Source organism: Oncorhynchus masou, chromosome 32 (genome assembly GCF_036934945.1).
Source record: "Oncorhynchus masou masou isolate Uvic2021 chromosome 32, UVic_Omas_1.1, whole genome shotgun sequence".
Lineage (NCBI taxonomy): Eukaryota > Metazoa > Chordata > Actinopteri > Salmoniformes > Salmonidae > Oncorhynchus > Oncorhynchus masou.
This window is the reverse complement of record NC_088243.1, coordinates 81,272,057-81,289,389: the sequence shown is the minus strand read 5'-3', so window position 1 is coordinate 81,289,389 and position 17,333 is coordinate 81,272,057. Positions and strand designations below refer to the sequence as shown.

General features: G+C 45.8%; 1 protein-coding gene across 1 annotated transcript; it reads right to left on the bottom strand.

Annotated features, from left to right (window-relative positions):
- Positions 1-7,836: 7,836 nt before the first annotated feature.
- On the bottom strand, positions 7,837-13,072 carry LOC135527131 (D(1) dopamine receptor-like). The gene is made up of 2 exons (XM_064955777.1): positions 12,671-13,072; positions 7,837-11,352 (listed from the first exon to the last, which is right to left on the bottom strand). The coding sequence occupies exon 2, from the start codon at positions 10,956-10,958 to the stop codon at positions 9,780-9,782; it is 1,179 nt and encodes a 392-aa protein (XP_064811849.1). The 5' UTR covers positions 10,959-11,352; positions 12,671-13,072; the 3' UTR covers positions 7,837-9,779.
- Between the last annotated feature and the right edge of the window lie 4,261 nt (positions 13,073-17,333).

Sequence of the window (17,333 nt, the reverse complement as noted above, 5' to 3'; positions counted from 1 at the left end):
GGCTCCTGCCCTCGAGGTGTTACATCTAGACTCCTGCCCTCGAGGTGGTACATCTAGGCTCCTGCCCTCGAGGTGTTACATCTAGGCTCCTGCCCTTTGGACAAAGCTACTTCACTGAACTTCTATTCAGTGTGGATCAGGGATAGTCCTGAGCAATAATACATATACCGCAGATAGAGGCCCTATGATGAAAACCCATCTATAATATTTATTCAGAAAGAATAGTTGTCTACTGGCACACAGACACATAGCTGTTATAGAATTTACAATGAGATGCTTCCAGTCCAGATAACAACTATTGGTTTTAGTGAGGTAATAAAAAATGGCATCCTATTCCCTATTATAGTGCACTACTTTTGACTATAGCTCCATTGGCCGTGGTCAAAAGTAATGCACTATACAGTATAGGGAATAGGGTGTCACTTATATACAGTATAGGGAATAGGGTGTCATTTGGGAGGAAGACTCCAACTCTCGGCTCCATGTCGGTTTCATGACAATCACACGGTAGTTTTTAAAAATGTGTTTCACCTCTAGTTAATGAAGGGAATCTTGTTATAAGAAATTCAGACATGACACAAAAGTTTTTCAAAAATTCCTAAAATGACTATGCAATAGCTGGCCACCTAGGCAGGTCGTTCAAGATTTACGTAGAAACTGGACGTCTACCCATGTCCTGAGGACGTCGAGAAATGCCTTCAAAACCGACCACTAGGGGCAACAGTGAGCACTATTACCATCAAGAAGGCTTGGGTTTTTCTAAGGTGTTGTGGACTGTGGTGGCTATTACAATCAAGTGGGCTTGGGTTTTTCTAGAGTGTTGTGGACTGGGGTGGCTATTACAATCAAGACGGCTTGGGTTTTTCTAGAGTGTTGTGGACTGGGGTGGCTATTACAATCAAGAAGGCTTGGGTTTTTCTAGAGTGTTGTGGACTGGGGTGGCAGATGGCTGTAATCCCATGACTCATGACTCTGGATTAGAAGGTTGCTTGTTTATCCCAGTTGTGAAGACTTAAAAAATCAAATAAAATTACCATATTCCAAACCTTAACCCTTAACCGTTCAGAATGAGTGCCTAAACTTAATGTTTGAAACCGATCCCAAAATTTAACCCTCAACCTTAACCATTCAGAATGACATGCTGACCACACCGCTTGTGCGAGCGTTGCAGAATATCTTTACACACATTATTCAATGATTTCATCCACACTGTTTGTGCGCGTCAACGAGCGTCTCTGTAGCCAGGCGCTAAAATAGAACTTGATTCTATTCGTGACGCTTGATGCGCTGCAAGTTCCGCCTCTCCCATCTCCTCATTGGTTTTTAGGAGCATATACCCACGTGTCATGTCCTCATTTGTTTTTAGGAGCATATACCCACATGTCATCTCCTCATTGGTTTTTAGGAACATATACCCACGTGGGTGATTGAAAGATGAACTGAGGTCCACACTCTCGTCCAGTTGGTGGTGGTAATGCACCTTAAAGTTGGTTGCCAACTGCCATGTAAAGTCCAAAGAAGAAGAAGAAGTCTGAAGTAGGATAGATTACTAGAAACTAACTGGGTTTACCCTTTTATCTGTGGATGAATTGTCGGAGTAAAGGACCTTGTGCATTTTAGATCAATTAGCAACAATGATTATTAGGGATGGGTACCAAAACCTGGCATTAAACGGTCCCTGGGGCTAAATTATGAAAGACCGTAGTATTGATAAACTCTGACGTTATCGGTTCTGCTTTCGGTACTGGAGAAAATACATTTCCTATTTAGTATTGCTACATAAACGTTATCTTGTACATTTTCTCACCAACCGTTTCTAATTTGCAAGAAAATGAAGACATCCGTCTATGATGCATTTTTTCTATTCCCAATCCAGAAGTGAGATCTCTCATGCTACAGCACACACACACACACACACACACACACACACACACACACACACACACACACACACACACACACACACGAAAGACCCTGCTCTTAATTAGTGACGATGGAGGAGAGAACAAAATGTTTAAAAGTGTTTGTTACACTTCACCAGAGTCGATGCTGACAATGCTCGTTGCCACAAGTGCAACAAGACTTTTTCTTGTAAGGGCGGAAACACGAGCAATCTGTCCAAACATCTATGGAAAGTGCATCATATACAGGCAGAGAAACAGTTTGACTGCCCAGCTCGTAGTTCATCTCTCATTGCCGGGTCTACGTTAGGTATGTATGCTAGCAGCCTAGATCCCACACACAGAGTTAACTAAATTATGCGAACATGGGTTCATGATCAAAAGGAACCATTAGCCAGCTGATTGTTTAGCTATGGGTGCGTTCAGAAATTCAATCCCCCATTTAAAGATCTTGCAACTTTTTTGGTAAAGTTGCAGCTACAATGAACCAACCCACTCCTCCCTCTAATACCTCTGGTCCAAGCCAAAGACAAGCCCAAGCCCCTTCACGCTAGCAGCTAGTGGGAGCATGACTAAGGAGAGGGTGAATGAGTGACACCTAGCCGTGATCAAGTTCATAGTGAAAGGCCTACACCCCTTTGCAACAGTGGAGTCCAAGTGCTTTAGGTAACAGTCTGTCAGTATATATTGAGTTGTATTCATGTTTAGGATACAGTAGTATAAAAGGGTTGTATGTTAGTCCCATCACTCCACAATACAATGCACAACACAATAATTCAATAATGATAATTCAACACAAACTCTGTTTTTAATGTAGGGAGAGGAGCAAGGCCCTCAACCCCAAATAGTGATCACTGAGCTGTGATCACTGAGCTGAAGGATGTGCCAAAGCTGGCCATCACATCAGACAGGTGGACCAGCCTCTGCCAGGACCACTATCTCACTGTTCCAGTGCACTACACAAGACAGGGCAGTGTAAAACAGAAACTCCTCCACACCAGGGCAGTGTACAACAGAAGGTCCTCCACACCAGGGCAGTGTAAAACAGAAGGTCCTCCACACCAGGGCAGTGTAAAACAGAAGGTCCTCCACACCAGGGCAGTGTAAAACAGAAGGTCCTCCACACCAGGGCAGTGTACAACAGAAGGTCCTCCACACCAGGGCAGTGTAAAACAGAAGGTCCTCCACACCAGGGCAGTGTAAAACAGAAGGTCCTCCACACCAGGGCAGTGTACAACAGAAGGTCCTCCACACCAGGGCAGTGTAAAACAGAAGGTCCTCCACACCAGGGCAGTGTAAAACAGGTCCTCCACACCAGGGCAGTGTAAAACAGAAGGTCCTCCACACCAGGGCAGTGTAAAACAGAAGGTCCTCCACACCAGGGCAGTGTAAAACAGGTCCTCCACACCAGGGCAGTGTAAAACAGGTCCTCCACACCAGGGCAGTGTAAAACAGAAGGTCCTCCACACCAGGGCAGTGTACAACAGGTCCTCCACACCAGGGCAGTGTAAAACAGAAACTCCTCCACACCAGGGCAGTGTAAAACAGGTCCTCCACACCAGGGCAGTGTAAAACAGAAACTCCTCCACACCAGGGCAGTGTAAAACAGACGGTCCTCCAAACCAGGGCAGTTTACAACAGAAGGTCCTCCACACCAGGGCAGTGTAAAACAGAAGGTCCTCCACACCAGGGCAGTGTACAACAGAAGGTCCTCCACACCAGGGCAGTGTACAACAGAAGTTCGTCCACACCAGGGAGGTGTACAACAGAAGGTCGTCCACACCAGGGCAGTGTAAAACAGAAGGTCCCCCACACCAGGGCCGTGTAAAACAGAAGGTTGTCCACACCAGGGCAGTGTACAACAGAAGGTCCTCCACACCAGGGCAGTGTACAACAGAAGGTCCTCCACACCAGGGCAGTGTACAACAGAAGGTCCTCCACACCAGGGCAGTGTAAAACAGAAGGTCCTCCACACCAGGGCAGTGTACAACAGAAGGTCCTCCACACCAGGGCAGTGTACAACAGAAGGTCCTCCACACCAGGGCAGTGTACAACAGAAGGTCCTCCACACCAGGGCATTGTACAAATCACAAACTGGCAAAGTAGTGGCAGAGGAGATCTCAGACATTCTGGAAGAGTTTAAGATAGCGCCGAGCAAGATTGTAGCTGTGACTGTTGATAATGCTGACAATTTTGATGTTGCCATCAAGAGGCTAAAATAGGATGCTTGCACACACATTGCATCTGGCAGCACAGAAAATCTTCTAAATGACTTCCATTGATAAATGGGCAGCCCAAATCAGAGCAGTGGTCGTGTGATTCAAGAGATCCTCGATATCCAGCCCCAATCAGAGCTGGTTGTGTGGTTCAAGAGATCCTCGATGTCCAGCCCAAATCAGAGCAGTGGTCGTGTGATTCAAGAGATCCTCGATATCCAGCCCCAATCAGAGCTGGTTGTGTGGTTCAAGAGATCCTCGATGTCCAAAACAGTCTTGAAGGAAAAGCAGCAGCTCCTTGGTAAGAAGCCAGTTCAATCTATTAAAGTATTATTTAGAAATTCCCACATTTAACAATTTAATTCAATGTTCAAGTTTGCGGTAATTAAATGTATTTTGTTTTTTGTTGTTTCAGGCCTTCTGCAACACTCACTCAACCTTGATTTCAAGACCAGATGGAACTTGCTCTGACCAAGGCCAACCTGGACCTTCTGAAGGATGAGGACTTCCATAAGGCAGAGGAGTTTGTCCAGCTCATGAGAATCCTCTATACATCCACACTGTGTGTGTCATGTGAATAGAATGCCCCCTGTGGACAGATCATATCCATCCTCCACAAACTGGAAGAGCACTTCACTGTGAAGCATGAAGATACAACGTTTGTGGCCAACATCAAAGAGAAGGTCTGGGAGAACCTCTCAGAGTGCTGTCAGGATGAGGACATTCAACCCTTCCTGCATGAGGCCACAGCAATGGACCCCAAATTTAAAGGGAGGTCGTTGAGTGACGCCATCTGGGACAGGTTGAGGAAGATGACTGTTGAGGCCAATGTGACAGGAGCAACGCCAGGGGAGCCAGAGCAGACAGACACAGAGCACCAGCAACAAGAGGAGGAGTCTGAAGGAGAAGGAGAGGAAATGGAGGAGACAGTCCCTCCATTGTACGAAACAAGGTGTGCCTTGGTGGAGCTGTTCTCAGAGGAGGACAGGAATTGACAATCCAACAGGACACCTCGTCCCTCACCCTCAGCGAGAGTGTTGACCTGGAGGTCGAGCTCTACAAAGGCCTGCCTCCCATCCCCATGGCTGAAGACTGGAGGTGGAGCTCTACAAAGGCCTGCCTTCCATCCCCATGGCTGAAGACTGGAGGTGGAGCTCTACAAAGGCCTGCCTCCCATCCCCATGGCTGAAGACTGGAGGTGGAGCTCTACAAAGGCCTGCCTTCCATCCCCATGGCTGAAGACTGGAGGTGGAGCTCTACAAAGGCCTGCCTCCCATCCCCATGGCTGAAGACTGGAGGTGGAGCTCTACAAAGGCCTGCCTCCCATCCCCATGGCTGAAGATCCTGTGATTTGGGGGTGGGAGAAGAGAGCTATTCTGCCTCTCCTCACAAACATTGCAACAAGCTACCTCTGTGCTCAAGCCTCTTCCACCCCTAGCGAGAGGGTATTTTCGACTGCAGGGAACACAATAAGCCAGGAGAGGTCCCGACTTCTGCCAGAGAAGGCAAATATGTTGATCTTTCTCCAGAAGAACTGCTAAGAACTAGTCCTTCCTTAGTCCTTTTGCAGCCTACCTGCAGGCCCCACCCGTGTTGTTCTATACCACTGTCTTATCTTCTGCAGCCTACCTGCAGGCCCCACCCGTGTTGTTCTATACCACTGTCTTATCTTTTACAGCCTACCTGCAGGCCCCACCCTGTGTTGTTCTATACCACTGTCTTATCTTCTGCAGCCTACCTGCAGGCCCCCCCTGTGTTGTTCTATACCACTGTCTTATCTTCTGCAGCCTACCTGCAGGCCCCACCCTGTGTTGTTCTATACCACTGTCTTATCTTCTGCAGCCTACCTGCAGGCCCCACCCGTGTTGTTCTATACCACTGTCTTATCTTCTGCAGCCTAAATGCAGGCCCCACCCGTGTTGTTCTATACCACTGTCTTATCTTCTGCAGCCTACCTGCAGGCCCCACCCGTGTTGTTCTATACCACTGTCTTATCTTCTGCAGCCTACCTGCAGACCCCACCCGTGTTGTTCTATACCACTGTCTTATCTTTTACAGCCTACCTGCAGGCCCCACCTGTGTTGTTCTATACCACTGTCTTATCTTTTACAGCCTACCTGCAGGCCCCACCCGTGTTGTTCTATACCACTGTCTTATCTTTTACAGCCTACCTGCAGGCCCCACCTGTGTTGTTCTATACCACTGTCTTATCTTTTACAGCCTACCTGCAGGCCCCCCCCGTGTTGTTCTATACCACTGTCTTATCTTTTACAGCCTACCTGCAGGCCCCACCCGTGTTGTTCTATACCACTGTCTTATCTTCTGCAGCCTACCTGCAGGCCCCACCCGTGATGTTCTATACCACTGTCTTATTTTCTGCATTCTACCTGCAGGCCCCACCCGTGTTGTTCTATACCACTGTCTTATCTTTTACAGCCTACCTGCAGGCCCCACCCGTGTTGTTCTATACCACTGACTTATCTTCTGCAGCCTACCTGCAGGCCCCACCCGTGTTGTTCTATACCACTGTCTTATCTTCTGCAGCCTACCTGCAGGCCCCACCCGTGTTGTTCTATACCACTGTCTTATTTTCTGCAGCCTACCTGCAGGCCCCACCCGTGTTGTTCTATACCACTGTCTTATCTTTTACAGCCTACCTGCAGGCCCCACCCGTGTTGTTCTATACCACTGTCTTATCTTTTACAGCCTACCTGCAGGCCCCACCCGTGTTGTTCTATATCACTGTCTTATCTTTTACAGCCTACCTGCAGGCCCCACCCGTGTTGTTCTATACCACTGTCTTATCTTTTACAGCCTACCTGCAGGCCCCACCCGTGTTGTTCTATACCACTGTCTTATCTTTTACAGCCTACCTGCAGGCCCCACCCGTGTTGTTCTATACCACTGTCTTATCTTTTACAGCCTACCTGCAGGCCCCACCCATGTTGTTCTATACCACTGTCTTATCTTTTACAGCCTACCTGCAGGCCCCACCCGTGTTGTTCTATACCACTGTCTTATCTTTTACAGCCTACCTGCAGGCCCCACCCGTGTTGTTCTATACCACTGTCTTATCTTTTACAGCCTACCTGCAGGCCCCACCCGTGTTGTTCTATACCACTGTCTTATCTTCTGCAGCCTACCTGCAGGCCCCACCCGTGTTGTTCTATACCACTGTCTTATCTTTTACAGCCTACCTGCAGGCCCCACCTGTGTTGTTCTATACCACTGTCTTATCTGTTACAGCCTACCTGCAGGCCCCACCCGTGTTGTTCTATACCACTGTCTTATTGTCTGCAGCCTACCTGCAGGCCCCACCCGTGTTGTTCTATACCACTGTCTTATCTTTTACAGCCTACCTGCAGGCCCCACCCGTGTTGTTCTATACCACTGACTTATCTTCTGCAGCCTACCTGCAGGCCCCACCCGTGTTGTTCTATACCACTGTCTTATCTTCTGCAGCCTACCTGCAGGCCCCACCCGTGTTGTTCTATACCACTGACTTATCTTCTGCAGCCTACCTGCAGGCCCCACCCGTGTTGTTCTATACCACTGACTTATCTTCTGCAGCCTACCTGCAGGCCCCACCCGTGTTGTTCTATACCACTGACTTATCTTTTGCAGGAAAATATTATTTATTTAATTTGTTTTACATTTCCATCATCACAATATTAGAGTCTATAATAGCGATTTGTTCAAACATTGCTGTTTCTGGGCCTCCTGGGTGGTTAAGTGGTTTTAAGGTGCTGTACTGCTGCGCCAGCTGTACCACCAGAGACTCTGGGTTCGCGCCCAGGCTCTGTCGTAACCGGCCGCGACCGGGAGGTCCGTGGGGCTACGCACAATTGGCCTAGCGTCGTCCGGGTTAGGGAGGGGTTGGCCGGTAGGGATGTCCTTGTCTCATCGCGCACCAGCGACTCCTGTGGCGGGCCGGGCGCAGTGCGCGCTAACCAAGGTTGCCAGGTGCACGGTGTTTCCTCAGACACATTGGTGTGCTGGCTTCCGGGTTGAATGGCCCTGTGTTAAGAAGCAGTGCGGCTTGGTTGGGTATTAGAGGACGCATGACTTTCAACCTTCGTTTCTCCCGTACGGGAGTTGTAGTGATGAGACAAGATAGTAGCTACTAAAAACAATTGGATACCACGAAATTGGGGAGAAAACGGGGTAAAATGTAAAAAATATATATTTAAAAAATATATAAAAAACATTGCTGTTTCCTTTGCTGAAAATAATTGTTCATTATATTTATTTTACATTTCAGAAAATAAGGCAATGTTAATTTTGTTCTTAATTTGTTTAGTTTTTTTCTCTCCGTAAAAAATAACAAAAATAACCGATAAGAATACCGTTAAAGTACCAGATCAATAAGCAGTATCGCTAAGAGTAGTAATACTGTTAAAATCTTAACGATACCCATCCTTAATGATTATATACCAGGACAAATTCACTAGCAACAGCAAGCTAGCTAGCTAAATTGCCATAAATGTTTAATGCTTTTCGACCTGTTCCCAAATTAATATAGTTGGTTCAGAGTTTGTTTTGATATTTCAACCTGCATGTCCTGATCGCGTCTGGTGTGGGGGGAAAAAATCAACATGCGTGCGATGGCTCGAGCGTTCTGGTCAGCATGTTAGTGTCTAAACTTAATGTTTGAACCCTATCCCAAACCTTAACCATTCAGAATGAGTGCCTAAACTTAACGTTTGAACTCTTTCCCAAACCTTAATCCTTTCCTTAACCATTCAGAATGAGTGCTTAAACTTAACCCTTAACTTCGAAAGTTGACGTTTGGAGAAATGGAATGATACAAAGCAAAAACTCTTTGAAATTTGACGTTTGGAGAACGTGGCTGAACGTCTCATTCTGCAGTGAGACTATGAGGGCTTGTTGGGACACCTGGCATTGCTTTGGAAAAGCCACAGACACAATGCAAGATGAGTAGCTCATTAATAAGGTAAAACACTTTGGAGAGAGATTTAAAAGGGCGGTCCAAATTAAATTGATGTTTGTTATGAAATAGCCTTAAGCTTTCTGAATTTCATTACCATCATTAGAAAGATTATTCAGTTAACCGTCATTTTGTGTTCCCCATCAATTAAAACAATGGCAGTATTGGAATGGACTTTAACAAAAACACAATCAAAGTTACTGTTTGCAAGAGAACACATTGTAAAGAATAATATATTTTCTTGAAGTACTGTATCTCAAAACGTTTGTAATAAAGTGACCTCTTTTTAACATTCTGTAAAATTCACAATAAAGCATCACTGGGTCAGAGTCTGGGGCCCTGACTCACTGTAGTATCGACTCCACAGAGACAATGTGTCACTAAATGTACTGCACTCACTGCACAGTCAGGGACACTGCAAAGGGTCACTCGACTCTTATTGCAGTGCCATTTCAGATCATACTGTATGTTATGCCCAGTGACACTGCACAAGGTGGCGGCACCCTCAATGACAACAACAAACCTTTTACACCAAGGTTGTAGTGCTTACTCTGCTTGCTTATGGCGATACAATGCACCAGACGATGGCATGCTATAGTTCTCCGACGTTCATGACAGCTGGTACTGTAGGTCCTCTTCTGAGACCAGTGCCTCAGCAGATGTTTTCCATGCATGTTTTTTATTACTACCGCTGGGAATTCTGAGGCTCTGAGCTCACTTCTTATTGAGACTGAACGCGCCCATGCCGTGATCTCCGGGACAGAATCTGTGGCAGCCCAGGAGGATAGAGAATGCTTTGCGGAAGTCTGGGTTGAAGGCATATATGATGGGGTTGATGGAAGAGTTGGCCCACCCGAACCACACAAACACATCGAACATAGTGGGGCTGATACAGGTGAAGGAGGCCGCGGCACCGCGGGGCGACGGCTCACAGAACGGCACCATGCAGTTCAGGATGAAGAAGGGCAGCCAGCAGCACACGAACACGCCCACGATCAGAGTCAGCGTCTTCAGGACCTTTGTCTCCCGTTTGAACGTCATCTTGAATGAGCTCTCCGATTCGGAGATGCTGGATTCTCCGCCGCCTTCTCCCATGCTGTTGTGTCGGTTCTTGGCGCTCTCTGCGGCTCGTTCTAGGGTGGAGATGCATCTGATCTGACGGTGGGCGATGCGGTAGATCTGGGTGTAGGTGACCACCATGATGATCACTGGGATATAGAAGCTGATCAGAGAGGTAGAGATGGCGTAGGTCCGGTTCAGGCTGAAGTGACAGTTGTCCCAGTCCCGGGGCGCCTGATGTGTGTTGTTATCCCCAACAGGGTTAGAGGAGTCTGGGGCGGGCTGGAGGCTGTAGGGTGGGGTTGTGGAGGTAGTGATGGAGGTAGAGGTAAAGGTCTGGGCTTTGTGCCAGCTAAGCTGGACGGGGATGAAGGAGATGAGGACGGAGAGCGTCCAGGCCACGCTGATCATCACAAATGCCACTTTAGGAGTCATGTTCCTCTCATACCGGAACGGGCTGGATATTGCCCAGTAACGGTCCACACTGATCACACACAGGTTCAAGATGGATGCCGTGGAGCACATGATGTCGAACGCCACCCAAGTGTCGCAGAACGAGCCAAACGGCCAGAACCCTGCGACCTCCGTCACGGCCTTCCACGGCATCACCAGGACAGCGACCAGGAGGTCGGAGACGGCCAACGAGATCACAAAGAAGTTGGTGACTTTGGAACGCAGGTGACGGCACTTGGTGACGGCGGCACACACAAGGATGTTGCCAAGTAACGTGGAGAGGATGAGCAGCGAGAGGAAACAGCCAGTCAGGATGCGGGTTGAGGAGTCATCCAATAAGTCTCTGTCTGTGATGACCGTGGTGCCATTCGTAAGATCCATCGTCGGTGGGAGGGAGGTGGTGGTGGGGAGGGACGATTTGTGTGTGTGGGGGGGTGGAGGCGGGTCAATCAGCTCATAGTGTAGAGAAGAGCCTGGTCAGAAGGAAAGCCCTCGGGGTTTCTCCCTTTCATCCAAACAAACATATCTGATAACATCTTCTTGTTTGTTTGCTTGTGTCCCGTGATAACAAAAAACAACAAGGTAAAAGACATTCCAGACAGCCTCTCTCTGGGGTTGGCATTGTTCCAGACTCTGTATCAGTTCTGACATCCTTTGTCCTGGAGAGGTGGATGGTTGTACATATTCACACAGGGATAGTAGAGGTTTTAGATCTCCTATTGCAGCCTCGGTACAGGGTGAGAGGAGTCCTTCTGTCTTCTGTATCCGATGTGATCTGTGGACAGACAGACAGGTAGATGGGTCACATGCAGACCGAGGTCTCTCTCCTTACCATCAACACTGGTCTCAGTCTGACCGAGGTCTCTCTCCCTACCATCAACACAGGTCTCAGTCTGACCGAGGTCTCTATCCTTACCATCAACACAGGTCTCAGGCTACCCGAGGTCTCTCTCCCTACCATCAACACTGGTCTCAGTCTGACCGAGGTCTCTCTCCCTACCATCAACACTGGTCTCAGTCTGACCGAGGTCTCTCTCCCTACCATCAACACTGGTCTCAGTCTGACCGAGGTCTCTCTCCCTACCATCAACACTGGTCTCAGTCTGACCGAGGTCTCTCTCCCTACCATCAACACTGTTCTCAGTCTGACCGAGGTCTCTCTCCTTACCATCAACACTGGTCTCAGTCAGACCGAGGTCTCTCTCCCTACCATCAACACTGGTCTCAGTCTGACCGAGGTCTCTCTCCTTACCATCAACACTGGTCTCAGGCTGACCGAGGTCTCTCTCCCTACCATCAACACTGGTCTCAGTCTGACCGAGGTCTCTCTCCCTACCATCAACACTGGTCTCAGTCTGACCGAGGTCTCTCTCCCTACCATCAACACTGTTCTCAGTCTGACCGAGGTCTCTCTCCTTACCATCAACACTGGTCTCAGTCAGACCGAGGTCTCTCTCCCTACCATCAACACTGGTCTCAGTCAGACCGAGGTCTCTCTCCCTACCATCAACACTGGAGAGGAAAAGAGGAGACAACGTAGCCTCATCAGCGTCAAATCATGAACAGTGTGAGCATACACATAGTGGTTCTCAATACAGAACCAGATTGTCTATTTTTCTTTAATGACAGTTAGTCTGTTTAATAGTTACAGTATTTTGAATAACAATCATGTTGTGTTGCTTGTGTTACTCTGCCTCTTTTAAATACCTTTCCAGGGTTCCCTGATAGAGGTTAAATTGCTTCTCATGGTGTTTTCACATGCATATCCAGGGTGCCCTGATGATTTAACACATTTACATTTACATTTAAGTCATTTAGCAGACGCTCTTATCCAGAGCGACTTACAAACACCATAGAATGTACAAGCAGGTGCTGTGGCATCAGATTTCTCTGACTAGCCAATGAAGTCATATTCTCTTCTATTAAATTCTGTTGTATTCTAGTCTATAGAATCATTTTCAATTTGATTAAATTCTATTCTAGTTTCCCAGTGTATGTTTTTACATACCTAGGATGCTTTGTGAAAATTAATGTGGGTTACAACTAGATCAATTATCTAACATCCAGCCAGCTCCAAATAAGCAGTTACTCACCAATCTACTCAGGACAAGGCAAACCTCGAGATTTCCAAGAACAGCATGCTTCTCCAAAAGTACATTCCTTTGGGAAAATATATAATGAATCAATTTGAATGAGAACTTGTTTTTCCGGGATTGAGTTATGTTCACTCTCTGTAAAGCTGGGGGAAATAACCTATGCTACAGCGCCATCAATGCCAAAGGAAGAAGAACACCAAAAAAGGGTAATTGTAGGCGAACTCCGACCTCGGTCTTGACTTCAGACCATCAGATAAATAACGACTGTTGAAGGGGCATAATGATCATTTGATTTGACAGTTGATTAGGCTTAACCCCCGTGACCCGTTTGTGATGTTGCACCCGAAAATCACTTAGTTTGCGCAGCGCTGCCCTCAACGGAGTCCCGTCTATTCTCTCTCCCCGTCTCCGCAACACTAAAAGCACCAAGAGGTTTCTCACCAGTGCTTTGACGTCACAATGACCATTACAAGATGACGCCACATGAGACGATTGTCGTTTGGTTAATCCCCCCTGCATGCGCATTTAGTTCTGTTATTGGAATCCGGTCCGGTCTGGAAAATGTGAGCAAATCCGGTAATCTCTACTCAATCTTCACCTGTTTTTATTGATATAAACATGTGAATTAGGCATTCTTCCAGAATATTTTACAAACCTCACAGAGGAGTATCCTCCTACTTATGTTTATTCTTCAATAAGTCTAACTGAATAATAAAGACGTATTCAACCTTTCAGAAAATGACTATTCAGTGTTATTTAGGGAGATAACTAATTATTTCCAGATGCACTTGGACAGATGCAGGTCACAGAGGCAACCTAATGGAGAGAGAGAAAAATACTGATGAAGGGATGTCTATAAATGCATCTATCTGAAAATAATTTGACAATATCTGTCATAGTCCCAGCTGTGTCTGTCTGTCAGCTTTAACAGGCAGCTAGAACAGACTGCTAAAACTGGCACATACTGCTCTTTGATTGAAAGTATATGGTACATGTTCACAACTCTTTGTACAACACTCAAAACAGATCATTAAAAAGGCAAAGTACATTTTCAAATTGGCTGAGAACAACACACAAAATCATAGTCACTTTTTCACCAAACCTAATCAGTGTTTAATCTAGAAATGCATATTTCACATTGAAATACATGTTCATATTAAGCAATTGCCTTTGACAATAAAATCCTCACATTACTTTTTATATTATCTTCTTTGTAAAAAAAAAATGTAAAATTGCTCTTATTAATTGATGATCACGTAAATGTTTGGTTAACCTATAGATTTGACATTTAAACTGGTTTGTCTATTACATGTGAGAACTGCATAAAGAAAATGTATGTCTGTAAAGTAGAAACACAAATGATGATATAAACTTGAATGTACTACTGTGATGACTGTTATGATTTTACTTTACAGTAAGTAAAAGAAAATCTGATATTGACAAGATTTTGGGATATTTTATTAGGATCCCCATTAGCTGTTGCAAAAGCAGCAGCTACTCTTCCTGGGGTCCACATGAAACATGATATAATACAGAACATTAATAGACAACAGCTCAAGGACAGAACTGCATCAATTATTATTTTATTTTTTACAAAAGGCACAAGTAGCCTACATATCAATACATACACACAAACTATCTAGGTCAAATAGGGGAGAGGCTTTGTGCTGTGAGGTGTTGCTTTATCTGTTTTTTGAAACCAGGTTTGCTGTTCACTTGAGCAATATGAGATGGAAATGAGTTCCATGCAATAATGACTCTATATAATACTGTACGCTTTCTTAAATCTGTTCTGGATTTGGGGACTGTGAAAAGACCCCTGGTGGCATGTCTGGTGGGGTAAGTGTGTGTTTGTCAGAGCTGTATGTATGTTGACTATGTTTCTTATAAAAATAAGAAGTGATGCAGTCAGTCTCTCCTCAACTCTTAACCAAGAGAGACTGGCAGCATAGTATTTATATCAGCCCTCTGATTACAATGAAGAGCAAGACATGCTGCTCTGTTCTGGGCCAACTGCAGTTTAAGGATTTTCAATATTTGCCTAAAATGACATACCCAAATCTAAACATGCATTTAAAAAACAAAATTGTACCATTATCTATGAGAAAGGCCATAATGTATTATTCCAGCCCAGTTGCAATTTAGATGTTGGCCACTAGATGACAGCAGTGTATGTGCTAAGTTTTAGACTGATCCAATAAACCATTGCATTTGCACTGTTCAAAATGTTGTATCAAGACTGCCCAAATGTGCCTAATTGGTTTATTAATAACTTTTCAAGTTCATAACTGTGTACTCTCCTCAAACAATAGCATGGTATTATTTCACTGTAATAGCTACTGTAAATTGGACAGTGTAGTTAGATTAACAAGAATTTAAGAATTCTGCCAATATCAGACATGTCTATGTCCTGGGAAATGTTCTTGTAACTTACAACGTCATGCTAATCACATTAGTTCAACCGTCCCGAGGGTGGGACACCGATTTGTAGAGATCCTTAAGAGAGAGAGGTATAGTACATCTGGAGACACGGCTGGTATCAGAACCCAAATCTCTAGCTGCCAGTATAAAGAATAAAGCATGGATTGTTCTATGAAACACACCTGTTCACACACACCTGTTCACACACACATGGAAACACACATGCACGCAAACACACGCAAAAACACACACACACACACACACACACACACACACACACACACACACACACACACACACACAAACCGGTTCACTGTAGCAGCTTTGAAGAAACAGATCAAAGTTTCTACCCTAATGACAGCACTTAAAAGAACACAGACTCTCCACTTCTTTCCGACCAAATTTATTTATTTATTTTATTTCACCTTTATTTAACCAGGTAGGCAAGTTGAGAACAAGTTCTCATTTACAATTGCGACCTGGCTAAGATAAAGCAAAGCAGTTCGACACATACAACAACACAGAGTTACACATGGAGTAAAACAAACATACAGTCAATAATATAGTTGAAAAATAAGTCTATATACGATGTGAGAAAATGAGGTGAGATAAGGGAGGTAAAGTCAAAAGAAAGGCCATGGTGGCGAAGTAAATACAATATAGCAAGTAAAACACTGGAATGGTAGATTTGCAGTGGAAGAATGTGCAAAGTAGTGATATAAATAATGCAAAGGAGCAAAATAAATAAATACAGTAGGGAAAGAGGTAGTTGTTTGGGCTAAAATATAGGTGGGCTATGTACAGGTGTAGTAATCTGTGAGCTGCTCTGACAGTTGGTGCTTAAAAGCTAGTGAGGGAGATAAGTGTTTCCAGTTACAGAGATTTTTGTAGTTCGTTCCAGTCATTGGCAGCAGATAACTGGAAGGATAGGCGGCCAATGGAAGAATTGGTTTTGGGGGTGACTAGAGAGATATACCTGCTGGAGCACGTGCTACAGGTGGGTGCTGCTATTGTGACCAGCGAGCTGAGATAAGGGGGGACTTTACCCAGCAGGATCTTGTAGATGACCTGGAGCCAGTGGGTTTGGCGACGAGTATGAAGCGAGGGCCAGCCAACGAGAGCGTACAGGTCGCAGTGGTGGGTAGTATATGGGGCTTTGGTGACAAAACGGATGGCACTGTGATAGACTGCATCCAATTTATTGAGTAGGGTTATTGGAGGCTATTTTGTAAATGACATCGCCGAAGTCGAGGATCGGTAGCATGCTCAGTTTTACGAGGTTACGTTTGGAAGCATGAGTGAAGGATGCTTTGTTGCAAAATAGGAAGCCAATTCTAGATTTAACTTTGGATTGGAGATGTTTGATGTGAGTCTGGAAGGAGAGTTTACAGTCTAACCAGACAACTAGGTATTTGTAGTTGTCCACATATTCATATGTCAGAAGCGTCCAGGGTAGTGATGCTGGACCGGTGGGAAGGTGCAGGCAGCAATCGGTTGAAGAGCATGCATTTAGTTTTACTTTTGAGAGTCGGCCCGAGAATTGAATCCTGTGGCACCCCCATAGAGACTGCCAGAGGCCCGGACAACAGGCCCTCCGATTTGACACACTGAACTCTATCAGAGAAGTAGTTGGTGAACCAGGCGAGGCAATCATTTGAGAAACCAAGGCTATCGAGTCTGCCAATGAGGATGTGGTGATTGACAGGGTCGAAAGCCTTGGCCAGGTCATTGAATGAATATGGCTGCACAGTAGTGTCTCTTATCGATGGCGGTTATGATGTTGTTTATGACCTTGAGCGTGGCTGAGGTGTACCCATGACCAGCTCTGAAACCAGACTGCATAGCGGAGAAGGTGCGGTGGGATTCGAAATGGTCGGTAATCTGTTTGTTGACTAGGCTTTCGAAGACCTTAGAAAGGCAGGGTAGGATAGATATAGGTCTGTAGAAGTTTGGGTCAAGAGTGTCCCCCCCCTTTGAAGAGGGGGATGACCGCAGCTGCTTTCCAATCTTTGGGAATCTCAGACGACATGAAAGACAGGTTGAACAGGCTAGTAATAGGGGTTGCAACCATTTCGGCAGATCATTTTAGAAAGAAAGGGTCCAGATTGTCTAGCCCGGCTGATTTGTAGGGGTCCAGATTTTGCCACTCTTTCAGAATATCAGATGACTGGATTTGGGAGAAGGAGAAATGGGGAAGGCTTGGGCGAGTTGCTGTGGGGGGTACAGTGCAGTTGACCGG